General features: G+C 37.0%; 2 protein-coding genes across 2 annotated transcripts; both read right to left on the bottom strand.

Moving 5' to 3' along the window:
• Positions 1-17,938: 17,938 nt before the first annotated feature.
• LOC104246674 (uncharacterized) lies at positions 17,939-20,477 on the bottom strand. The gene is made up of 3 exons (XM_009802540.2): positions 20,243-20,477; positions 18,553-18,753; positions 17,939-18,249 (listed from the first exon to the last, which is right to left on the bottom strand). The coding sequence occupies exons 1-3, from the start codon at positions 20,351-20,353 to the stop codon at positions 18,214-18,216; spliced, it is 348 nt and encodes a 115-aa protein (XP_009800842.1). The 5' UTR covers positions 20,354-20,477; the 3' UTR covers positions 17,939-18,213.
• A 1,439-nt stretch (positions 20,478-21,916) lies between these two features.
• Positions 21,917-25,888, bottom strand: LOC104246679 (uncharacterized; the record flags this gene model as incomplete). The annotated part of the gene is made up of 9 exons (XM_070164653.1): positions 21,917-22,015; positions 22,111-22,297; positions 22,470-22,571; positions 22,895-22,971; positions 23,465-23,664; positions 23,758-24,076; positions 24,918-25,340; positions 25,447-25,628; positions 25,801-25,888. Coding segments are annotated over 9 exons (1,677 nt in total), but the record flags the coding sequence as incomplete, so codon positions are not given.
• Between the last annotated feature and the right edge of the window lie 1,305 nt (positions 25,889-27,193).

The following is a 27,193-nucleotide window of genomic DNA, read 5'->3' as shown; positions in this document are numbered from 1 at the left end:
AAAATTTGTTCTCATTAAGATAAAGTATACGTGCATCGCACGTCTCCAAGGAAATACCGTCGTTGTCACTTATTGTCCAATCATTCACCTATCCAAATATATGTTAAAACACATTTTACTCTAACCTTCTGCTTTAATTTTTCTGCTCCTATGCAGTACTAGTTTCTATAACAAATATGCATAGTACAGACGAGTGTACCACATAAGATTGAACAAATCAAGGAGCAAAATAACAAATGGCTAAAACTTTAGCTCTTGTTATAATGCTAAATGAAATACTTGTACCAACATGGGTTGTGGTGGAGGGGTAAGTACTCCTTCATCCTTAACCAGAGGTCTCGAGTTCGAGCCCTTGGGTATGAAGTTGACTTTGTTAGGGAGCGCTTTACCCCCTCCCCCCCCTCCCCCCTCCCAATGTGGGACTTCACGGCGCGAATCCGGATTAGTCGGGCCTTAATGTGGGTACCGAATACCGGATGAGAAATAAATAAAAATGAAATACTTGTAAAGAAAAAGATGTGATATGACTTTCACAAAATCAATTCCAGCAAAACAATAATTCATGTTATGAGTGTAATGATATCTGGATTTCTTGATTTGAAGGAGATATATTGACTCAGCTAAAGATCAATTGTTGACCTGGCAAAACGCCTAGCCCAAGCACATAATTTCTACCAGGCAGTGAAATAACACTTGCAGTTCTAAAAAAATATACTTTGCATATAATTGAAACATAAGCATATAATAGTAGTAGCAAAATGATATATTGGGATGTTATTGAATAATAGTGCTAACATACTATGCAATAACTAAATAAAGTTGGTAACTTGGCTAAACTGAGGAGTTGATAGAGCCCCAAGTGGGATAACTCAAAATTGTCTCTCTAACAACAAAAACATAAACCTACTCCAAATAACAAGTCTTTCAAGCTTTCTCTTTTTCCTTTTCTGGATCCACTAGTGCTTCGAGCACCCTTCCCCTTCTCCTTTTTGGTTTCGCTGCTGCTGGGAGCACCTTTTTCCTTCTCCTTTTTGGTTCCACTGTTGCTATAATCATCAAAATGATTACCTACTTTATCAACACCTTCGGGAAAGCCAAGTTGTATATTAAGTCCCTTCTAACTTTAGCATAACCTCCATCTCCTCATTCATCACCCCATGTGTTCTTAATCAAGTAGTACTCTATTCCGTTCTTAATACTCCATCCTATTATGAGAATAGAATGTCCACCATAAGAATCCGGTTCACCAGCAATACACCCTACAATAATGAAAACAATAGTAGTTTATTTTAGATATATAGCAAGAAAATTTGAGAAACAGATTTAGTTTCTTTCAACACTTTTATACTATATGAATAAAAATAATACATAGATCTCCCTTGAAGTTCGTGAAACTCTCATAGATATATATTGCACCAACCATATTTGGTATGCCAACACTTGATTACGTTCTTCTGCAGTCACCAATTTCTCAGAATCCTTCCTAATCCTATGTGAATCCCTAGCAATACACACACGATTGACATGTTCAATTCGATATCTCGGTTTCTAACATGTGCTACAAAAAAACAAAGAAATATGTTTGATTTCAAAATATAAAATATTTTTGAAAAGGGAGAAACATACATACATCAGGAATATGAGAGATATCATCTTCATTTCTACTCCCTCTTCTGGGATAGTCACATTCTTTGAACAAACCAGAATCCGTTGCGTATAGAAGAGCATCAACATGCGAACCAAAATAACACCCGACTTGATCTGTCTGTTTTCATAATTAAAGTTTATTGGCACTTGATCTGCGATTTGTTGTATAGAGAGTTCAACAAGCGATTCACTGAATTCTTTTGCAAATAGAGCCGATACGGCTTCTCCCGTGCTATATGCATAGCACATATCTATAAAATTAAAATAGAAATTAATTAAAACAAAGTCAAATAACTATGATGAAGTGATAATTTTCTTTTGAGGAATGGTAACATTTCATTCAAAACAGCAGCACAAAGCTAGTTTGTGTGGTAAAAAACTGAGTTCTCTGTATAGCAAAATATAAAAGGGCATCAACAGACACATGCAATAAGAAATTAAACGGGCGGGTCGAGTCGGGTCGAATATGGCCGGATTGACGGGTTATGTAAAATGGATAATATATCCGTATCCAACGGCCTGCCCATATTTAACATGGATAAAAATGAGCTAACAAATCTTTGTCTGGTTTTGTGCATCTACTCGATCGGAGCCATCTTAGTAGTAATTAACTAGTACTATAAAATTTGTATGATGATCAGTTTGCATAAATCTTCAAGATTAATAATGGGTTACCTCATGAGTAAAATTGATCTCACGTCTAACTGTACTGCTCAACCCATCACATCGTATTAAATTAATAGTAGGTTACCTAATGGCAATTTTAAGAATCTGATAATTTGCATTTCCAAGTTTTAAATTTTTTATTTCAAATTCTTAAGTTTTTTAGTAGAACTTTGCCTAATATTTCAAGAATTTAAATTAAACTACTTAAATATTCATATTAATAGATAACTTTTTTATAACAAAATCCAAGATGATGTATTATAAACACATGACTAACATCTCGTTAATTTATGTCTTAAGCAGATGCACGTTCTTGATAAATGGCTTATTGACTTCTTGTTATGGGCTATTGAGTTCAAAAAATAGTGGGTGACTAGGAAGAATTTTATTGATTCCTTTCTACACCCTATACAAGGTTAAATATGATTTTGAAAGCTTCCACTTAGCTGAAACTAAAAATTTAAACACAAACTGATTTCCTATTGTAACATCTTTGAGAAGGATTCAAGTCATACTACAGGATATCAACAAATCAAACTTGTTGACGTCCTAACATGTTTTTTTTACTCAAAACTAAATTCTACATTTTCGTGCTCATCTGCCATTGTGACTACAAAAGAAAAAGGAGAACGTGACACAAAATGAAAGAAATGATTCTTGAAAAAAACCAAAAATGGGTAAGTATATTTAAGAAAAGAGAAAATCATGAACCGATATAGAGTGTATTTGGTTTCCTTTTTCAAAAATCCAAACCATGAAACCCCTTAGTACCAAAACACTACAAGAAATTCATTAAAAATATTTTGGCAAACAGATCAGTTTCCGAGATGTAACCTGGGTAAGTATGTTGCATCACTTTTTTTTCTTTTTTCTAGATTTCGGGAAAAAAATCAATAAAATATTTTTTGTCAAAATTTCTACTAACTTGTATAAACTACCAAACCCCAAAAGTTCAAGTAAGAAAGATTGAGCTATGAAAAATGAGAAGCTCTTGAAAAAAAATCTAGAGAGAGAGAGGAGTGCTTACCACTCAATGGAGAAGGTAATGAAGATGACTGCAAAAAAAAGAGAAGAAGTAAAATTATAAGGGAGAAGGTGATGGTTTTTCTGGACTGCAAGTGTGCAATGCAAGGGACAGAATTTTGTACAGTAAGTAGTGGGACGACGTTATAGGGGTGGATGACTGCAAAAAAAAATTTATACAAGTTTTTTTGTTGTTGTTCCAAATCAAATAACTAGACTTCATTATGTGATTGATTTTATCTTACTACTATACTTGTACTATTAATGGACTATATAATGAGTTGAAGTTGCAGTAAAAAAATATATTTGAACACTCAAGTTATTTAAAACGAAAAATTATCTATATTGCGTTGCTGCTATTATTTTTTTAGTTTCCATTGCTGATACTGCTTTACTGTCTTTGATATTTTTTACTTCAATACCACACAAGAGGGGGGAGGGTAATTTGTGTGGTACCCAATTTTTGCTTCACTTGATTATAGAAGGACCTGGTTCTTCTATGTGTTTCAATTACTACTGTTTGCGGAATAATAAGTAAGGAAAATAAAGAACACAGAGATTTTTACGTGGAAAACACCTGGCTCAAAAAGTGAAAAAACTACAACCTACTATTCAGTGGGATTTTCCCAAACTTTCACTAAAATTACTGAGCCAAAAACTGCATTTATAAAAATTCTTTTGTAAACCTAGGATTAACTCTAATCCCGTTGTGGCACACAACCTCAACTGTAGCGACAACTTCAAGTTAACTCTACCTTGAACACTCTAAGTACCTAATATATTTGCTTCTATAAAAGCTGAAAGGTACAATGCAAAATCACCTACTACAATTGAACTAGAATAAAAGATTAGACACTTGGAATTAGTTCTTCTATCTGGTTCAAGTAGCTTCAGGATTGCACGCTTGAATCACACGTAAATTGCTTGCAAAATTGCCTTGCTATTTTGCTAATTCACGTTTAACTTCTACTTATGTGCATTACCTGTAAAAAAAGAACAACACTAATATTTAAGGGGTTAGTAATTTGAGATTGACTGGGATACAGATGCTACTCTTCTATGGTAGAAGAGTTCTAGTTGATCTCATACTCTAACTCTATCCTCTTCCTAAACTGTGTTCTCTTCGTGTAAGGAGTCTTTCTCTCCTTATCCGATATGCAACCTTTTCGATCAGATCAGGAGATATTACTTCTGATAAGTTAGATTTATCTCCTTCACGTGCATCTCATATGTTTGGGTTGATCACGACTGTGCTTCACAAGATGGACTTGGTCCATGTTTGAGTTCCTTTTGTCAGTCTTCAAAACTTCACATTTACTTGGGCCAACAAATTTTTCCTTTTTGATGATAACAAACTCTGTGCTTTTTACTCACTTGGACCCTATAAGAACTCAGCTTAACCATCAATACAAAGTTTAGAGAATTCACTTATCATCAAGGACCATGTTAATTAGGTTATAAATATCACTTATTCAGAATATGTAAAGCACAATATCTCTTCCCCCTTTTGGCATCATCGAAAAGTTGCATAAACAAAGTGTGAGACCCAAATTTTAATAAGTACTCATGGCCACTGGGAAAACTACAAGTGCAATCATGGATTAATCATCAATAATAAAGCAAATATATTTAAACTATCAAGGAAATATTAACATTCAACAAGAGCAAAAAAAATAGGAGATATCATTGATAGAAGATATGTTGCTACCTGTGACGACCCGACCGGTCGTCTTAAAAATTTACGCTCTGATCCCCTATTAACTGCTTTTTCCGAGTTTATTTCTGCTATTTTGATTTGCCGAGATGTTCGGTTTTGAGTTTCGGAGAGTTTTAGGACACTTGGTCCCTAAATGAGAGCTTAGGTGTTGGGAAGTTGACCACAGTCGGAACAGTATAAAGACAGCCTCGGAATGGAAATTCGATGGTTCTGTTAGCTCCGTTAGGTGATTCCGGGCTTAGGGGCGTGTTCGGATTGTGTTTTGGAGGTCCGTAGCTAATTTAGGCTTGAAATACCGAAAGTTGAATTTTTGAAGTTTTCGGTCCGATAGTGAGATTTTGATCCAAGGGTCGGAATGGAATTCCGAAAGTTGAAGTAGCTCTGTAGTGTTGAATGTGACGTGTGCGCAAAATTTCCGGTCATTCGGACGAGGTTTGATAGACTTTTTGTTCGAAAGCGTATTTTTAGAGTTTTTGAAATTCTTAGGCTTGAATTCGATGAAAAATATGTTTTGAGCGTTCCTAAGGTTGGAACAAGTTTGAATGATGTTTTAGGATTGGTTGGTATGTTTGGTTGTTGTCCCAGAGGCCTCGGGATGAATTCAGATGGTTGACGGAAAGATTTTTGGAGTTAGAGTTACAACTTCAACTGCTGGTTCTATCATAACCGCACCTGCGATTTAGGTTCCGCAGGTGCGGTGCCGCAGAAGCGGCTTAGTGGCCGCAGAAGAGGAATTTGGTCATTCCCTCAGGAACCACAGAAGCGGTGGTAATACCGCATCTGCGGATTAGGAGTCACAGATGCGGAAGCTGGCCCTTTAATGAAAAGTCGCAGATGTGACCTTGGTTTCGTAGAAGCGGGACCGTAGATGTGGTCTCAGGGCCGCAAATGCGGAAATCGCTGAGCAGAACATATAAATTCTTGCATTCGCAAAATTTAGCCATTTTTTATTTTTTCAAAACGGGAAGAAGCTTGGGGAGCACTTTTCAAGAGGGATTTTCATAGGAGCTCATTGGGGTAAGGTCTTTGATCCCTAAACTCGTTATTGGAGTGATTTTTATTAATTTAAGCATGAAAAATTAAGAAAAATCAGTGGTAATTGGGGGGGGGGGGGTAGGGCTTGTATAATTGGAGACCTTTGAGTGATGATTTGAGGGACAAATTGAGGTCCAATTTTAGTACTCTTGATATGGATGAACTCGTGAGAGTGCGAGGTTTCTGAAAATATAAATTTTACCTGATTCCGAGATGTGAGCCCGAGGGGCGTTTTGGTTATTTTACCTAATTTCGCGTATTAGCTTAGAATTTAATTGTAGAATCAGTTACTAGAAATGTTATTTATATTATAAAATTGAATTGAATAGATTTGGGCCATTTGGAGTCGAGTACTCGTGGCAAGAGCGTGGTTTCAGATTGATTTTGAGTCGGTTCGAGGTAAGTGGCTAGTCTAACCTTGTGTGGGGGACCTTCCCCTTAGGATATGATATATTTGATAATTGAAATGTCTTGTACGTGAGGTGACGAGTGCGTACTTGAGCTAATTGTTGAAAATCCGATTTTTCTTTAAGTATTTCAATTGAGTTCCTTTTTCCTGTTTTGTTCTACTTGTGAATTTAGCCTGTTGTTAGTTAGAAAAAGCATGTTTAGTTGACTTAATTGCCTATTTGCTTAAACTGTCTCATTGTACTTCGTGAAGCATGTTAGACTAAAATTTACTGTTTACTTAGTACGAAATTTAGCAATTATTGAGTATTCTTGCGTTGTTGCTGTGTGTTTTTAATTAGGACTACGGAACGGCATCCCGGGAGATTCCCTGTACGTATTTATGATCTGGACTAGGGTGCGGGATACCAAGAGATCCCTGACACGTATATTGAGGATACCAAGAGATCCTCGGGATACCAAGAGATCCCCAACATATATTGAGGATACCAAGAGATCCTCGGGATACCAAGAGATCCCTTGTATACATAGAGGATACCAAGAGATTCTCGGGATACCAAGAGATCCCCGGTTATCATCCTTGTTATGAGTGGTACTTCCTTGTGGTTTGCCTATCTCTATGTCCGTTATTGTACTCTTATTATCCTGTATAGATTCTTACTATAGATTCTCAATTGTACTGCTTATATTATCCTGTCATCTTTATATTTATTTAATCTCAGTAGAGCCCTAACCTTCCTCGTCACTACCCAACCGAGGTTAGGCTTGGCACTTACTGAGTACCGTTGTTGTGTACTCATGCCCCTTCTACGCATGTTTTTCATGTGCAGATCTAGGTACCGCTACTCAGGCCTACCATCCTTGAGGAGGTGACTGCTCTAGAGATTTCGAGGTATATCTGTCGCGTCCGCAGACCGAGAAGTCCCTTTCTATTCTAGCTGTTAAACATTGCCCTTCTATATTTCTTTTCTTCCTTGTTAGATATTCTGGAGTTAGACTGTTAGATATTCCAAAGGCTTGTGTTTCCGTGAGTTTCCGAGTTTTGGGATAGTGTACTTGGTTTTGAGAATGTTGTGTAGTATATGCTAAGCGGCATTATAACTATTGTTTCGATTCACTTATTTGGTTTTTGATTATTTCTTCCGCAAGTTTCGTTTATGTTCCACATTTGTTAGGCTTACCTAGTCGTAGAGACTAGGTACCATTACGACAGTTCACGGAGGGCGAACTGGGGCCGTGACACTACCACAATCCACAACCAGAAAGCAAAAATATTCAAACCATGAGCAAAAAGAAAGAAAAATCCATAATCCGGGTCACTGAAGGTACTAGACAAGTTCAGGAGATAAAGGCTAGAATCCTAAGGCTTGGAGGAGCTAGAGGGTTGGTTTTGGGCTTGGAGAAGATTCGGCATATTGTGAAGAATCCCATCATTCTTCTCCTTTTCCTTGGTAAGCTCAGTTCTGAAAGCATCCCTCTCAGATTCAACCTCTGCCAAACGAGCCATTAGCCTAGCTATCTCAGTATCCTTGGCCTCACTTTCCTGAACAAGAGCCCAGACTTTACTTTTGATAGGTGTCTTCTTGGATGAACCAGGTTCATTTGGAATGACATTGACTAAATAGTCACAAGCAAGCAGAGTATTAATGCCAAAGTAATCCTTGCTTGTGGCCATTTCCCATTTCTTCAGAGGCACATTGCACATATCCAGAACCGTAGTCAGAATAAAGCCATAGGGGTGGCATAAGCCTTGGAGCCATTGATAACCCTGTCCAGTAGCTTGATGATAAATTCAAGCTAGTTAATTTGCCTTCCACTTTCAAGGCACTCCATTAAAACTAAGTCCGTATAATTTGCAATATGCCTTCTCTCCTACTTGGGCAGTAGACACTTGTTGACAATCTCAAAAATGACTTTGTGTTGTGGCTTCATTTCACTCTTGTGCACAAACTTGGCCTCATTCACTTCTACAATATCATAGAATCTCCTAGTGATTGTAAGGGCAGATGGAAGGGAATCCAGACTTGACCATCTCAACCATACAAACCATGCTTAGTTCCACCAAATCTTTCAGCAATCTTCCCTTCTAAATTTTTCTTTTGCCAAACATGGCCAGCTTGTCTTGTTCACCATCAGACTCACTTTCTTCTTCGCCACTCCATTCCTCATCTTCAAAAACTCTAACTTGTTTTCTTTTCACTATAGACCTTGTCCTCTTGGCCAATAAAGGTTCAGCAGCCTTAGACACAGATGAAGACTTCTTGGAAGAAGTCTTGGACTTTTTGGGCTTGGGGATCTGAACCTCCATTGTTGTATGGTCCTCCTGATGGACCTGTTCCACCTCCTCAACATCAACAGCTTCAGAATCTGCAACCTTACCTTTTCCAAAAGGTCTACTAGGGTCTCTTCAGTTGATGAACCAGGTTCATCTCCCTATGAGCTTAGATTAACTAGCCCTTCAGCAGCCTCCCCTAAACCGCTTCCCCCTAACTTCTTGCCACTTTACATTTTCCTATGTAGCCCCACAAACAGCATGTACAAGCAATCATTTTCTCTTTCTCCTCACATCACCACATTCACCCTCTCTCTCCTTTTCTTTTTCAAATTTCTTTTTACCTCCACTCCTTCCTAACTCAGGTAATTCCACATCCCTGATAGGCCCAACCAAAATAACCCTATTTTCTAAATTTTCAGCTAAAGAAGAACTTACCTTAGAAGGGGATTCTTGAGCCTTCTCAGAGTTAGAAGACCCAGGTCCTCCCCCCTCACTAGCAGATTTGAACGAATCAAAATCTTGGGCCTGACTTGCTTTTAATTTCTCATTCAATTTCTTTGAAAGAGAACTGGATGCCACTGTTTTACGAGCAAGCATTTTTACTCCTTCACCTGGGTTGGGGAGTCGTGCTAGGTGGAGGAGGGGTAGATGAATACGAGGGAGTAGGCTGTGGAGGAGTTTCAGGGTTGTCTTGTGGGTTCGTCATTATAGCTGATTTCTTGAGAGAATTGGTGAGTTAAACCTTTGGAGAAGAAAGCAATTGTGAGTGAAGAAGATTTTTGACGATTTTGAATTATGAGGGTGGCAGGAGGTAATAATGAGTATTTAAAGGGAACGAGTCATTTAATGGATAACGGTAGCTTTAGCAGTCAATTCGAGGTCTAATCAACCTGAAATTGCAGGGTGAACGAACGGTTATACTTCCCTATATTTTAGGCATTTTTTGTGGTTAGAATTCTAATGAGGATGAAACTAGTTCAAAAACAAACGGATAGGATTTTCTAATGTGTTGAATGATGGTAGGACTCTGCTCATGATTTAAATATTTATATTTCTAATTGTGCAGAGTATAGAAAACATACCTTGGCATTTAGAAGAACTAATAATGATGAACCAGGTTCTTCATTTAAAATTCTTTTGATCATGCCTCAATTTACCACAATAGAGAAAATTTTGTTAGAGATCAGTGAGTCATATTAACATATGCCACAAGAGTATACTATTTATAGTATGAAGCTAGTAAAAATTAATCTAGATATTTACACAAATTCCAGATTTCCTAGCCAAATTTTTTTTTTCATTTTTTTTTCACATTTTTTTTCATTGTGCATTCTGAGCTGGTCCCATTAGGTGATCTTAATCATCCCTAATGCTAACTTGTTCCTTTCAAAGCTTTTTCTACTCAGTGCTTTAAGATGTCAACAATTTGTTTTTCAGTAGCACAGAATTCTATGGTGATCAATCTTTTCTCATAGTTATCCCTTAAGAAGTAATGTCTAACATCTATGTGCTTAGTCCTCTTATGATGAACTGGGTTCTTTGTCATACTTATAGCACTAATGTTATTACAAAAGATAGGAATGCAACCAACTTCAATGCCAAAATCTATCAGCTGCTGTTTGATCCATAACAATTGAGCACAACAAGAGGCAGCAACAACATATTCAGCCTCACCAGTGGATAAGGCCACTGAATTCTACTTTTTAGTGGCCCATGATACAAGACATGATCCAAGAAAATGAGTCATACCTGAGGTGCTCTTCCTATTCACAAGGAAACATGCATAATCAGCATCAACATATCTCACTAGATTAAAATTACTATCTTTAGGGTACCAAAAACAAAGATCAGTAGTGCCTTTCAAATATCTCAGTATCCTTTTGACAGCTGTCAAGTGAGATTTCTTAGGATTTGCCTGAAAATGAGCACAAAGCCCTACAATGAAAACTATGTCAGGTCTGCTAGCAGTAAGATACAAAAGTGAACCAATCATACCCCTATACAACTTCTGATCAACAGATGAACCAGGTTCATCTATGTCTAATTTAGTAGTTGTTGCAATGGGTGTGTCTATTTCCTTTGATTCATCCATTTTAAACTTTTTAATCAACTCTTTTGCATATTTCTACTGATGGATCATGGTTCCATTTGGGTTTTGTTTGATTTTTAAGCCTAAGAAAAAGTTAAGCTCTCCCATCACACTCATTTCAAACTCACTCTCCATTAATTTGGCAAAATCTTTACGTCGTTTGTCCGTGGTTGCCCCAAAAATTATGTCATCAACATATATTTGTACTACAAAAAGATCCTTACCTTTTTCCCTCAGGAATAGAGTATTGTCAATTTTACCTCTCTTGTAGCCATGTTCAAGTAGGAATTTGGACAGTCGTTCATACCATGCTCTAGGAGCCTGCTTGAGTCCATAGAGAGCCTTGTCTAATTTTTACACATGTTCGTTCCGGACACTCCTTGCTCTCAAACCCTGGAGGTTGTTTGACAAGCACTTCTTCTTTTAGGTAGCCATTCAGGAAAGCACTTTTGACATTCATCTGATGAAGAGTGAATTCCATGTGTGCTGCAAATGCTATGAGGAGTCTTGTTGCCTCCAACCTTGCAACTGGAGCAAAGGTCTCATCATAATCTATGCCATCCTCTTGGCTATAATCTTGGACCACCAGTCTTGCCTTGTTCCTTGTAACTGTTCCATCTTCATCAAGCTTGTTTCTGAAGACCCATTTAGTGTCAATTACTGATCTATCCATGGGTCTTGGAACTAGATGCCAAACTTGACTCTCTCAAACTTATTGAGTTCATATTGCATTGCATTTACCCAATCTGCATCCTGCAGAGTCTCAACAACATTTTTAGGTTCAATAAGAGAAAAGAAATCATCAAAATCACACATATTCTTTAATTGTGATCTAGTTTTAACTCTAGATGTTTGATCAGTAATTATGTTCTCAATGGGATGAGAACTTTGATACTTGTAAGGTTTCACAACCAACTAGTTTCTTCTTGATGTTTCTTCCATGTTCTGTTGCTGAGGAACATGGTCATGGACAAGTTCCATTAGGGGATTGGTTTCAGTTCTTCTTTGTTTAGTTCCCCATGTCAGGTTGCCCTGTATGGAAGAACCTGTTCCATCACCTGTTCCTTCTTTTGGTGCATCTTTAGCTTGAGCTGTGACTTTATTCAATTCCTTTACCAGCCCAATAGCTTCATCTTCGTATTCTTGTCTCTTAGAAAGAATGTTAGTTTCATCAAAAACTGCATGTACACTTTCTTCTACACACAAAGTTCTTTTATTGTACACTTTATAAGCTTTGCTATGTGAAGAATATCCCAAGAATACTCCCTTATCTCACTTTTGGGATCAAACTTACCTAGGGAGTCCTTTCCATTATTGTGCACAAAACACTTGCATCCAAATGCCCTAAGATGGGATATATTTGGTTTTCTACCTTTAAGTAACTCATAGAGAGTCTTCTCTACAAGAGATCTAGTCATGCATCTATTAATAAAGTAACATGCAGTATTTACAGCCTCTTCCCAGAAGCTATGAGGCAGTTTACTAGAAAGAAGCATAGTCCTAACCATATCTTTAAGAGTCTTATTCTTTCTTTCAACTACTGCATTTTGTTGAGGAGTCCTAGGGGCAGAGAAATTATGATCTATACCATGCTCATCACAAAATTCAGCAAACTTAGCATTTTCAAATTCAGTTCCATGATCAGACCTGATTGATGCAAGTTGATTACCTAGTTGTTTCTAAATTTTTCTAACAAGGCAGTAAACACGTCAAATGTTTCATCCTTAGATGTTAAAAACAGTACCCAAGTAAACCTAGAATAATCATCAACAAGTACCATCACATATTTCTTACCACCTATGCTTAATGTTCTCATTGGACCACAGAGATCTATATGAACCAGTTCCATCATCCTGGTTGTGCTTACCATTTTCTTGCTTTTAAAAGATGATCTTACCTGCTTCTCCCTTGCACAGGCCTCACAAACTTTATCTTCCTTGAAATTGATGTTAGGTAACCCTATCACCAGGTCCTTGGAGACTAATTTGTTGAGTTGATTCGGAATTGCATGACCAAGTCTTTTGTGCCACATGAGGGGATCATTGTCCAACACACTCAAGAAAGTGAGTTCATTTTCTGAAAGAGTAGATAAATCTACAATGTAAATATTGTTAACTCTTTTTTCCTGCAAAACAATCTTGTCAGTGGTAAGATTAATCACAAAGCATTTAGTAGAGGTAAATGCTACAAAGTTACCTCTGTCACATATTTGTGATACACTGATTAGGCTATATTTCAAGCAATCTATCAAGTAGACATTCTCAATGGAATGTGAGTCTGTCCTACCTACCTTTCCAACCCTAATGATCTCATCTTTCTTTCCATTTTCAAAGGAGACATTACCTCTTTTTAGATCCTCAAGTGAAAGGAACTGGTTCTTGCTTCTAGTCATATGCTTTGAGCAGCCACTATCCATATATCATATTTGGCTACTTCCATTCACTTGGACCTGCAAAACGAAATCAGGGGTTAGTCTTAGGAACCCAAACTAGTTTGGGTCCCTTTCTATAGGCAAAGGGGAGAATTAAATTCCTTTTGGCCCATCTAGGCAGCCTATTTTTCTCTTGAACAAAGGTTTTATTCTTTTGACTGGCCTTTTCTTTTGCATTGCATTCACTTTTGTAATGACCAGTCTTGCCACAGTGTGTGCAGATTTTATTTTTAGAAAGTGTGATGTATTTGCTTTTGGGATCCCACTTAGGTGCTGGGGTCCCATAGCCAAGTCCTTTCTTGTTTCTACTGTGGTGCTCTTGTAGCCAGGATAGTGCATCAGAGGACTTATTCCATTTGCAAGTTCTATCTACTTCATGCTTCACCTTGCCTAGATCTTCTTTTAGGACTCTTATCTGCTCATTTTTCTTGTACAACTCATCCTTCATCTTTACTAGATTTTCTTCTAAGGTGAGATGTGTGTGATCAACTTTCTTCTTACTTGTTCCTAATTTCAGTTTTAAATTTTCAGAGCTAAGTTCTAAGACACTGGTGTCAAGTTCAAGAACCTGGTTCTTCAACTCAACATTTTTACTGTCACCCTCACTAGCCCTAGATTCTAGATTTTTGCACTTGGCTTTTAAGATCACACTCTCCCTAGACAACTGTTCCTTCTCATTGTTTATTACGTCAGACTCATCGATGAAGTCTAGCAATAATTCAGATAACCTTTCTTTAGAAAAAAAATTAATTTTGTCTTTGAGATAAATTACACTTACCTCTTGTTCATAATTTGATTCTCCAATAGCCATAAATGCTTGTTCATCTCCAACTTCATCTTCTGAATCCTCATCTGATGTTTCTCCCCAAGCAGCAACCATAGCCCTTGTTGATCCTTTGTTATTTTTGGGTTGAACCTGTTCCTTCTTCCTGTTCCTTCGTTAAGCCCTTTCCTTCTTCCATTCAATTTCCCACTGAGGACAATTCTTGATCATGTGGTCAGTCTTGCCACATTTGTAGCAGCCTTCATTGGTCTGTTTCTCAGGAGCCCTTGGTTTGTTGAAGGTTGTACCTCTTGAAGAACCCTTTACTCTCATCAGGTACTTCTTGAAATCCCTTGTGATCATGACCATTTCATCATCCTCTAGATCTTCTCCTTCAGCTATTTTGAGAGTCAGACTCCTTTCCTTCTTGGGTGCATCCATTTTCATGGTTTGCCTTCTCAGTTCATAAGCAGTGAGATTTCCAATTAGTTCATCCAACTTGAGAGTAGCAATGTTCTTTGATTCTTGAATAACAGTGATTTTGCTTTCCCAAGTTACTGATAAGACCCTTGTCAAGATTTTCTCAACCTTGTCTTCTTCAAGGATAATTCTTCCAAGAGATTTAATTTCATTTGTTAGTGTTATGAACTTTGTGTACATATCCTGGATAATTTCTCCTTCCTTCATGGTGAAATTCTCATATTGAGAATATAACAGTGTTCTTCTTGATCTCTTTACTTGAGGAGTTCCTTCATGGGCCACTTGTAAAGTGTCTCATATCTCCTTAGCAGTGGTACATCTTTGAATCCTGCTGTACTCGTATGGACCTAGTCCACACACAAGCCATTTCTTGGCCTTGACATTCTTTTCCCATTTCTTCAAATCTTCAGCAATGCAGTCAGCTCTTGTCTTTGGCACGTCCACTCCTTCAGCATTGTTCTTTGTAGTAGCCATGGGACCATCAATGACTATGTCCCAGAGTTCATAGTCTTCTCCTATGATGTGGTCTATCATCCTGTTCTTCCACCAAGAATAGTACTGACCATTAAAGAATGGGAGCATAGTAGTGGATTGCCCTTCCCAGTTTCCAAGTAGTGCACTCATCTTGATCTGTTCCTAAGGTGTTAGCCTCTTCAAGGATAACCTGCTCTGATACTAATTGATGTTTTATACTTCAATACCATACAAGAGGCGGGGGGAGGGGGGGGGGGGTGATTTGTGTAGTTACTCGTATGGACCTAGTCCACATACAAGCCATTTCTTGGCCTTGACATTCTTTTCCCATTTCTTCAAATCTTCAGCAATGCAGTCAGCTCTTGTCTTTGGCACGTCCACTCCTTCAACATTGTTCTTTGTAGTAGCCATGGGACCATCAATGACTATGTCCCAGAGTTCATAGTCTTCTCCTATGATGTGGTCTATCATCCTGTTCTTCCACCAAGAATAGTACTGACCACTAAAGAGTGGGAGCCTAGCAGTGGATTGCCCTTCCCAGTTTCCAAGTAGTGCACTCATCTTGATCTGTTCCTAAGGTGTTAGCCTCTTCAAGGATAACCTGCTCTGATATTAATTGATGTTTTATACTTCAATACCACACAAGACAATATCACACACTAGGGAGGTGATTTGTGTGGTACCCAATTTTCGCTTAACTTGATTATAGAAGGACCTGGTTCTTCTATGTGTTCCAACTACTGCTGTTTGCGGAATAATTAGTAAGAAAAATAAAGAACATAGAAATTTTTACGTGGAAAACACCTGGTTCAAAAGGTAAAAAAACCACGACCTATTACTCAGTAGGATTTTCCCAAACTTCCACTAAAATCACTGGGCCAAAAATTGCATTTACAAAAACTCTTTTGTAAACCTAGGATTAACTCTAATCTTGTTGTGACACACAGCGTCAACTGTTGCGACAATTTCAAGTTAACTCTAACTTGAACACTCTAAGTACCTAATACAATTGCTTCTATAAAAGCTGAAAGGTACAATGTAAAATCACCTACTACAATCGAACTAGAATAAAAGATTAGACACTTGGAACTGGTTCTTCTATCTTGTTCAAGTAGCTTCAGGATTGCACGCTTGAATCACACGTAAATTGCTTAATTGCCTTGCTATTTTGCTAATTCACGTTTAACTTCTGCTTATGTGCATTACCTGTAAAAGAGAACAATACTGATATTTAAGGAGTTAGTAATTAGAGATTGACTGGGATACAGATGCTAATCTTCTATGGTAGAAAAGTTCTACTTGATCTCATACTCTAATTCTATCCTTTTCCTAAACTGTGTTCTCTTCGTGTAAGGAGTCTTTCTCTCTTTATCCAATATGCAACCTTTTCGATCAGATCAGGAGATATTACTTCTGATAAGTTAGATTTATCTCCGTCACATGCATTTCACATGTTTGGGTTGATCACGACTGTACTTCACAAGATGAACCTGGTCCATATTTGAGTTCCTTTTGTCAGTCTTCAAAACTTCACATTTACTTAGGCCAACAGTCTTTTTTCATCTTCTTGAGTCGAGGGTCTATCGAAAACAACATCTCTACTCCTCAGGAGTAGGGGGTAAGGTCGACGTACACACTATCATACTCATACCCTATGGGTAAAAGAAAAACGATTTAATCATTTGCTTTAATAATAAACATCAGAAAGATTTTAGTTATTTTTGGATTAATGCGAGACATCGATTCGATTTATTTTATTAAGCACATATTACTACTACCTCGATTCGATTTATTTTATTAAGCACATATTACTACTACCTCTGTCCTGGAATCACAGGATAAGTACAAGAATATAATTTTGTGCAAACGTACAGTATAAGAAAGCTTTTTCCTTCCGTGAAGGACATGATCCGTGATAGGAAGGTGTGGATGCCGAAGATTAGGATAGTAGGTTAGGTAGTCTAGATTATTCATATCGGTAGTATTAGTACATACTCTCGCATTTGGTTGGTAGTAGGCTTATTTGAGTACCTGTCGTTTTTTTTCATTTCGATCATCTTACTATCTTGTTATGTATGCTGCTTTTACATGGTTTTTCGGTGTTGACCCATCTTGTTTTCTTGTTATTATTGTGGTACCTATTCTTGCCTCAGCCGAAGGTCTATTGGAAATCGCATCTCTACCTCCTCAAGGTAGGGTTAAAGTCTGCGTACACACTACCCTCCCCAGACCCCACTATGTGGGATTATACTGGGTATGTTGTATTCCTTGTTACTTTATGGTTTAGCAAAACTTCGCACTTTCACAAAACAACGTTAACCATAGGGCACAAATATACGTGAAGCTGCAAACTTCAGCGTTCCTAAAGCAAAAAGATTTAGCGCTATTGCCAAATACAACTAAATAATTTGTGCTAAGACGTGAATAAGGGAGCTTAAAATATGTGTAACATCGAATAATCTCCCTCAGCAAAAAGTTATAATTAGTTGAAAATTACCCAAGCAATCAACACATTGAGCTTTGAGAAGATTTAGACTGTCCCAAGACTTCGAAGCCTGATTTGACATCTCTTTGCAAAAGATATAAATAAAATAAAAAACAACAAAAGATACTACGACAATTAGAGCTAATAAATTTATCATGAGATAAATGAATGCATTGAAAGACGAAGCTAACAAGAAATAGCACAATACCAAGTTCGTGAAATGTGTGAAACAAATCTGCTAATGATTGAGTCATAGTTTAAAAAGCAGATTATGGAGCCTTCATGACAAACGTAAGAGGATAAGAAAACCAAGTCTAGGCAATCCTCGGTAGGCATGCAAACAAAATGAGGCAGAGAAATGAGAAAATACGGATGAAACAAGAACATGCACACATGTGAGCATCTTACACGATGAACAAAATAATCTCAGCGATGACAACATGAGTTGCTTTAGTTCCAAGAAACAATTTATTCCTTTAAAGATATCATGTCATTGCATAAGAGTGCTGATAGCTCGAACCTTCTATTCAAGACAACGTTTCCAAGATCAAATATAGGGCTTAGAAGCAGGATAATTCCATCGGTCACAACAAGGACCAGACATTCATCATTCCAAGTTACAAGAAAAGATATAGTATCAAGTTACTTGGCAAATACAGATCCAAGCACATACATACAGTTCATAAGTGGCTCAAAGATGACCAATTGTGAAATAGAAATTCAGAAGGTAGATCCATTCCAGCCAAAGAAGGAACCCTAAAAAAAAAGAGCAACAGTCATCAGTCTTGTCAGATTTAAAAGGACAAAATACTATATGACCGACACCCCTAAAGTAGAACACTATATTCACAAATATTTAAGGAATCAGAAAAGTATAAAACTTCTCCTCGTGTTCTTAGACGGTGAAAAGTTTAATTACATGATCTAGCACTGGTGTAAAGCATGCAGACATTGTGCACATTCTTGACTTTGGTGGGCCTAAACAAACAGGAAGAATGCAATGAGAGAGATGCGGATAGTTTACCCATCCTTGAAATATTAAGAAGCCAAGCACATTACCTTAGTATCATAGAATTTCAGGAAAAATCGAGATTTGGGGATAGACAATTTAGTCTCAAGTATGCCAGCAATTGCAGCACTGAGCTTCTTGTTAACATCAGCATTTAAGCCCCCAATCGAGACCAACTCACCATAGGCAGCTGGTTGTTCTGTACCCCCAAAAGACATGGGAACCGATCCCTTCAACACAATCATGACATACTGCACAATGAAAGCAATCTTAATGTACTACCAGAGAAACCATCCGAATTAGAAAACGCCACTAGAACATGTCAATTGAGCTTCTGTATAGAGTACAAGGCAAAACCATAGAGTGAAGCTACTTGCTTAAGTATTCATCCACGAATGAATTTGATACAAATAGGCCATTACTTTCTACTTAGTTAGATTTAATAATTCATCAAACGCCAGAGACTGATTCTCTCGTAAAACTATCTTTGAGAAACACCAGCAAAACAGCTCTTTTTTCCTCCTCAGTCAATATCTAACATTCCAATGCTTATTATTGGTCTCCCCTCGACCAACAGTTTTTCTCGGTAACATCAATACTTTTCTCCTCTCAATTTTAGGGGCTCTTCCGCTCTTGAAGTTCATTGTCAGTCAAATACATAATAGGGTTGATTGATTTGATGGATAGAACTGAGAGGAAAGGAATGAACAAGAAATATAGTGCATTAGAAGTCAAACTAATCTATTTACTCATGTTTCCAAGCTACTCTTTCCTTTCCATCCTAAATAATAGAACTTAGATAGGATTGTTTAGCATATTGCAAATAATTTTGGTTATTAAAGATGTTAAGGTTGCCCTTTCTGATCCTTGATTTTCATTCTGTAAGACAGATGTGCAGTGAACAAAAAATGACAAGTTAGCCGGAGTAAGAATCATGAAACTGGAGTCAAAACATTTGGTAAACAATCTCAAGCAACTAACAAACGCGCATTGTGCCAAAACATGAGCATTCAATTTGGGGAAAACAGTATTTTCCAAACCTACAAGCTTAGGTTGTACATTGAGACAAAACTTTGATCAATCTCCAACAAAAAAAATATCAAAACATAGTAACCTTGATAAGGTTCATAGGGTTTTCTATTGCAATGGGAAACAAATTCATGTATGCAATAACAACTAATTGGGAGTTACGTTTTAGTCATGTTTGTACATTTACTTTAGATTCACTATTGGCTGTCTATTCGTCCATCTATAGGAAATGTAGAGAATGTCTAGTGCTACAACAACAACAACCAAAGACTCAGTGTAATCCCACAAGTGGAGTAGGGTGTATGCAGATCTTGCCCCTACTTGATAAGGCAGACAGACTGTTTTCGGTAGACACTCGGCTCAGAATTTCTAGTGCTAGAGAACCTTAAATACTGGACTGAGACGAGTTACATCGTCGACCGCAACTAGCTTTGGATTGAGGCAATGTTGTTGTACAGTACTCTTTATGTAATTTTATATTACTGTTTTATTTGGAACTTTGACATAAAGTGTACAAGTAACTTAAGCACACAGAACGACACCCAATAAAATACACACATATAAGTTAACATCAGTGTATATTTGTAACTGTGCAGGCATTTCAAGGCTAAAAAAAAAGCGATCTAAAGTAAAATAGTACTAAAATTTAACATTTGTGCATCTATGTAATTGAATTTAGATGAAAATAGGAAAGGAGTAAAGTGAACATACGGCCTCTGGTTTGCCGATGAGTTTGGCAACAGAAGAGGTAGCTTCAGAAAGAATAGAGGAAGTATCAACTCCCTCCAAATTCACGTTTGTCGAAATGTTAAGGCACGGCATTTTTCCTCTCTGTTCTCGACCAGTGCTGTGAAACCCTCAAAATTAGCTTCGAATCTTTCACAATGCCTATTTTTCTCCACCAAATAAAAAGATTGGGTGTTTTGTGTTTGTACCCTAAAGTACTGACCTTCCGCACTTTGCTTCATTTCTTTAATAAACCCCCTAGCTTCTTTAGTTTCAGAATTTTTCCCCGAGGTTTTACTTTGTAACATTAACCTCCCTTATATAGTTTATAATAGTGTTATATTTACCTCCCTTAATTTGATTTCATTTTAACAAGTTCGTTTACCTATTCATCACTAATACAAAAATAAGAAAAAATCATCTTAACTTTTTGGCTTGTGCTAGAATTTGATCTCTGCTCTCTTATTATTCATTCTATTCTTTTTCTTCTTTAGTTCTTTAACAATTATTATTTCAGGAAAGTAGTAAATTTTCCATTGAATATGAATAATTGTAACAATAAAAAATTAAAATTTAGACCCCTTTTGTCACATTTGACTTGATATTTTTCTTGTTGATCGGAAAAAGATTGATACCTTTGTATGTGCTCTTTTTAGTAATTGACATGATTAGTGTGGCCTCATTATAAGGGTACTTTTGGTAGTTTTTATATACTCCTATTAAAAATGACGTAATGAAATCATTCTTTATTTCCTAAGCTATGTCCCTAGTTTAATGATGCCAAACAAATTGAAACTGAAGAGTACTTTTTACGTTATCTTCAGTTTATAAATTTCTTATTAAATGCTAGAAGTCTTATCTAAATGTGGATATTTGAAATGAGTTGGTAAAAAGAATAGAATCCTACAGAATTAGCTTCTCTTCTTCCTTACCCTAGTAATCCCTGAAAACTTTGTTATTTCATCCTAATGAGAAAAAGAAAATTAAAGATTTTAGTCTTGGAAAGCATAATAGACATCTTAGTGAAGGAGAGACTAAAATACAATCATGTAAAACCTTAGGAGACACTAACATATACAGCAAGCCCGACAAGTAAAACTCTTCTCTTTAATTGTTAATTTGACTGTGAAAAAAGTCTATTAAAGTCCAGCCAATGTTATCTTCTCCTTTCTTTGCATTCTTCTAAATCTCTAGTCACATAAAGCAGCCCCCATCGCCACAAATATTTCAAAATTTTGGACACACTCTTTATGTTTAAGTATATGTGATCATAAGCAGATAGAAATGACAAATTATTGGATCATCAAAATCCCCTAAAACTCAACTTTTTACCCTGATTTCATGCTAGGCAACAAATTTAAGGGTGCAAAAACATCTAAGTGTTGTGCACAAGTTTTAACTTAGAAGGAAGTTGCAGAAAACTATCTGCGTTGCAGCAATACTACTTCAAACTATACCATAATTGTCAATAAGTTTCAACATTCTGTTTTCTGTACAGAGAAAAGAAGTCAAGGAATAGGAATTAGTTACTTTCTAATGTTCCATAAATGCTACTACTAAGCATTAACCATATTCATTATACCAAAACAGCAGATATTGACCTTTCTTGAACAAAGAGTGCCCAAGATGAGACAGCATGAATGCTTAAGAAGGCATAGTTCAGCATTCCTCCGAAACTACAGCAGAGGAAAAACACCTTTTTCCGACAGCCCTCGAGGTAGTTGTTTGCCAACCTTGATCCTCCTTGTAACATTCAATCTGCAATCACAAAAAGGAGCGTTGGCTACCAGAACCGAAACCTGTATATAATGAAGCTAAGCATAACAAAAACAATGAAATAAATAACTATATACCGTGTCTATTATTTCATTATCAGATTTAACCCCTCCGATTACATAAATGGACTCCTTTAGAACAGCAGCTGCTGAATACCCCCTAGAACAGTTCATTGGTTCCCCAATCATCCATGTTCCACGACGGGGATCATATATCTCAATGCTCGGCACCATTTGATACCCATCATGGCCACCAAGTGCATATCTGAAATGACGCTAAAAGTGAATAACAAGAAGAAATTCAACCCAAATAAAGGTTGCGGGCAATGCCTAATAAACCCCCCTAGTAACTCTTCAGATAAAATACTTCTATTCTTGAGGACATAACTCAGTACCAAAGATATACAATCCAAAAAAGTTATAAAAGGACAACATACAACTTTCCCCTCAAAGCAACCAACGCATGAGATCCTCTTTTCGTGCTCATACTCTCAATTTTTGTCCAAGAATGTTCTCTGGGGTCAAATCTTTCAGCAGTCCTGAGGTAATAGCTAATAAGAAAGATGTTACAAGAGAACACAGCAGAAAACTAAAAATAGACTCGACTACTTTCACACATGCAGATAATCCTCCTGTTTATATGAAATAAAAGAGCTGTTGCAGATTTCTATTAAAACATCTCGATGCAGTTAGCACTAAAATGGACCACATGTTGGAAAACAACAAGCAACTCTCCTTTCTCAGGGAAAGATCAAAGAGAATTGCAATTCAATGATTGGAGAAATAACGCCCAAATGTCAAGCTTCTTGGGCACATATACATTATAAAGAAAGAAAAGAACAGCAATTCAGCAATAACTTACGCCAAATAATTGTTTCCATCAAATCCACCAACAGCATATAGTGCACCATTAAGTTCTGCTGCTGCAAGAGCAAATCGCTGCAGATGTACATGCATGGTAGACATTCATGTCAGAGGAGATAGTTTAGCACTTGTAGCAAGAAAATGGAGATACAAATGGATGCTACTTAAGAGACATAGTCCAAGAAAAAAAAAGAAAACTAAGCAAATGGAAGCCCGGACAAGAAAGAGACAACATATTGTCTTTAGTTAGCCAGTAATGAGACGAATTCAGTTGGCCATTGTGGTAAAATAATTGCTAAACAACACATCATTTCATTTTGCAATTTTTCCCCTCAACTCTTTAAGGTTTCCTCACTTGTTTATTTCTTCATATTACCTGAATACTACTAAAGGATTGAACAACGTAGAGACAAAAGAACTTCCATGGAAAAATGAAGATAAATGACCACACTAAAGACTTGCTACAAAAATTAAGAGGATGAGAATAATATCCAAGGGTAATGCACATAAGCTGTCGCATTGCAATTAACTTTTACTGTTGCCAAAGTGAGCAAGGAATAGAATAAACCTTCTGCCACATGGATCGTGTAGAAATCCATCGACCTACTTGAGGATCATACATTTCAACTTGTGAAAAGCTTTCAATTCCATTTCCACCGCCAACTGCAAAGATCTTGTCCTTTAAAGCAGCTCCAGATAAGCTACCTTTTTTCTCATTCAAACAAGGGTGCACAGTCCACTTATTATCAGCGGGGTTATATGATTCAACTTCACAAGAAGAGAGTGACATCAGTATCAGCAACTTAAGAGAAAGGGGGTGGGGAAAGGAGGGTATGTGAAGGAAGGGACTACTAGCATTACCTCCGTTGGACCACAAGCTTCCACATCTGCCACCAAATACATAAATTTCTCTACTCAGGTTTGCAAGTGCGAAAAACGATCGAACTGAATTCATTGGCTTAAGTGACTTGAAGACATCATTTAAAGGAGAGTATGAGTCGAAGGCCGATAACCACGATACACCATCATATCCTCCAGCTAGGATGATTGACTCATCATTCAGATGTGCTACATCATCTGAATCAACCACATTTTCACCAGCATGTGTACGCAAAGGATTTGAGGACTCCAACATCAAGCATTTATTTTTTAACAGTTTAATTTCTTCTTGTATATCAGCCTACATTCCATGTGGAGACAAGGGAATAAGAAAGGACAAAAACACTATGATTATCTGGTTTTTACTTCTACAGCAGACGCAACATAAATTCAAGTATGAACGTGTTGATTCATGAAGAGTAACAGAACAGACACCATATGCAATATGAAAAAATATCAAGTTCCTTTTCGAATTTGGATGACTACCTACTAATGATCTCTGACAGTCCTGAACGTGTTGCATAATTCCTTTATATCACCTATCGATTCTTTTGACATAAGAATTTTTTGTGTTGCAGTTTTCATTCCAACACCCTTTCCTCTCCAAGCAGACATAAAACAAAAAGAAAGAGGAAAATGCTATATTTTTTACCATCCTTCCAAGATGTCTAAAATATAGAAAATTCTCTAGCCTAGACCACTGAAAAAGTGATTTTAGCGTGAAACAGATGTGTCACCATAAAACTGAGATTGCAAAAAGATAAGGTTTTACCAGCTTCTGCTCCAGACCACCCATCTTTTTATGTTGCTCTTCGTTAAAAGCTATTAGTTCCTCCATTCCTTGAAGCAGCTACACTAAGAGAGAAAGCTGAGTCACATAGAACAAATGTACAACAGAAATGCTGTCATGCATGATGAAAAGAAGCACATATTACGCAAAGATGAAGAACCTGAACTACAAAAGAAGGATAAACAGCCGAGTCACAGGAGCTTTCTTCATTCTTCTCTTCTCCAGGAAGCCGTGCTTTCCGAAAAGCTGCTTTGCCAATGCTTACATCATTTACAGGGTTACCTAGCACTTAGTTGGTTCTTTCCTCTGCATGTCCATTTGTAGGGGCCCCTGAACATTCACGCTCAAGAACTAATTCTCTGAGTTTCTTGTATATAAAATCCTTCTCATCTAGTGCAGCGTGAAAATCAAGTGGTGACTCCAACTGCAGAACACTGCCCTTTGAACAAGGAGAAATGTCTCCGGCACCGAACTTCCTGTTCACATCAACGGAACTGGACGACTTATTTTCCAAGACTTGTGGCTCAAAAGATCCATTATCCGCTATCATGACATTTTCAGGTAGATCTTGGATTATATTTCCCCAGTTTGCTGAGTTATACAGTGTTTTACTTGGAGCAATTGCAAGAGATGCCAGTTTGGAGATCAATTTATTAGATTGAACATGATCTAGCTCAAACCAGAAATGGTTCTGACTATAATAGTTATCCAATATTATTGGTTTAAACTGATTTTCTGGCAGTGGTTGACACTGCAGACGGACACGTATCTGAACCTTCAAAAGAAACAGCAAAGTTTCAGTATAAGAATCCCTACTAGGATATTACCAGGCAAGCATCAACAAAAGCAGATAAAGCTAAGAAGAAAACATGATATAAAACCTGTGCAGGATATCGTGTTTTTTCATAACCATCTGATGTCCAAGAATATGGATTGATATGCATTTGACCAGAGCTTACTGCCTCGAAGATTCCATGGATCTTCCTATCGTTGTAGTTGAACAAGAACAGTGGCAAACCAGGATGTACATTTTTCACATATGAAAAGTGTTCAATAGGCAAACCTGTCAAAGATTTCAATATGCGTATAATTGAGTAAAGGGTGACAAAATGAAACAAGAATAAAGTAATAATCAACTCTCACATGATAGTTAAAAAACATTATAAACTATATATATATATATATATATATATATGCCTTTTCAAAGGCCAAAATATTAAGGCCGAATAACTGACCAAATAGTTGATTTTCAAGGCATTCTTTCATTGTAGAGCTCGTGCAGCCAAATACAACACCCCCAAGTTGATCTATCATCAAATTCCTAAAACCTCGAGCATTCTTTGCCAGGTATGGTGATGAAGGTGCTGAGTAAGGTACGAACATATGCATTCTTCTCGGTGCTCCCATCCTGAAAAATCCGTACGGACAAAACAAAATCATCATGACTGAAAAAGAAAAACGTCAGCCACGAAAACATTCACTAACCTAAAAATTGATGCAAGTTGTACTAATGTAATAGGATGGTGATAGCAATAAAACACTCAAAGGCACTCACAGTAGGATTTTACCTATAAAAATGTTTTGATCTATATTACTTCTCATTCAGTTTCTAAAGACATATTACACATCAGAAATTTAAGAAATCTGTGTCCAAATTCGCATCAAAAGTTAAATGCAATTGGGACAACGGGGTAACGTAGAGATCTTTCCTCTTCAATCATCCCTGACGCTAGCTCCCCCCCCCCCCCAAATCTAAAGGAAAGAAAAGAAAAAAGGAAAAAAATAATCTCATTGGATGAAATTAATATCCATAGAATCTAACCTAAAACCAAATGAGAAATAAAGGGAGTTACATCAAATGATTCATTAAAAATTCGCAAAAAGAAGGAAACTGAGATGATCACATAGCAAAATCGGCAAATAACCCCACGTCACAAATTTAAAAGGAAATAACTGGTCAAATGAACAAATTTCATCTTTAAGAATGTACTTTAGCAACCAGTTCAATGACTGAAGTTAACGACGACCAAATGTAACTATACAAATCAAAGTGTAACTATATAGGAAACGAATTTACACATACATCCAGATGAATGAAGTGGAGTCAGGGAGGCGAAAGAACCTAGAAGTGGAAAAATGTTGAGAGTTGCCAATTGAGATTGAGAGAATTTCGACTTCAAAGAGTTTAAATTCTATGCATTGATATTTTAAAAATATTTACACTGGGCCAGTTATTAGGTAATTACATGTAAATCTCTTGATATGTATTACTCCTAATTGGGTAATCCGATATAAATGGTAAGCAACCTGCTATCACACATTAACGTTCACTGATATTATCTTTTAGGGGCGGCAGTAGTGTATTGTTTACTGGTTCGGTCGAATTCAGTAGCTTTTGCTTAGACCCAGTTTTATATTAGAAAATCCATTGAATATATATAAATATTTAATTGCAAACCCAGTAATTAAACGAGCTATGAGTTTACTGACAAGTTCAGAACCCATAAACTTCAAATCCTGGCTCTGCCTCTAGTATCTTTGCACAATCCGTGTATGTAACTTAAATCCAAAAGAAAAAAAGAGAGTGAAATTTAACCACATTGGATGAATTATTATACGACGAACTAA

This window comes from Nicotiana sylvestris, chromosome 12 (assembly GCF_000393655.2).
Source record: "Nicotiana sylvestris chromosome 12, ASM39365v2, whole genome shotgun sequence".
Lineage (NCBI taxonomy): Eukaryota > Viridiplantae > Streptophyta > Magnoliopsida > Solanales > Solanaceae > Nicotiana > Nicotiana sylvestris.
This window is presented reverse-complemented; position numbering and strand designations above follow the sequence as displayed.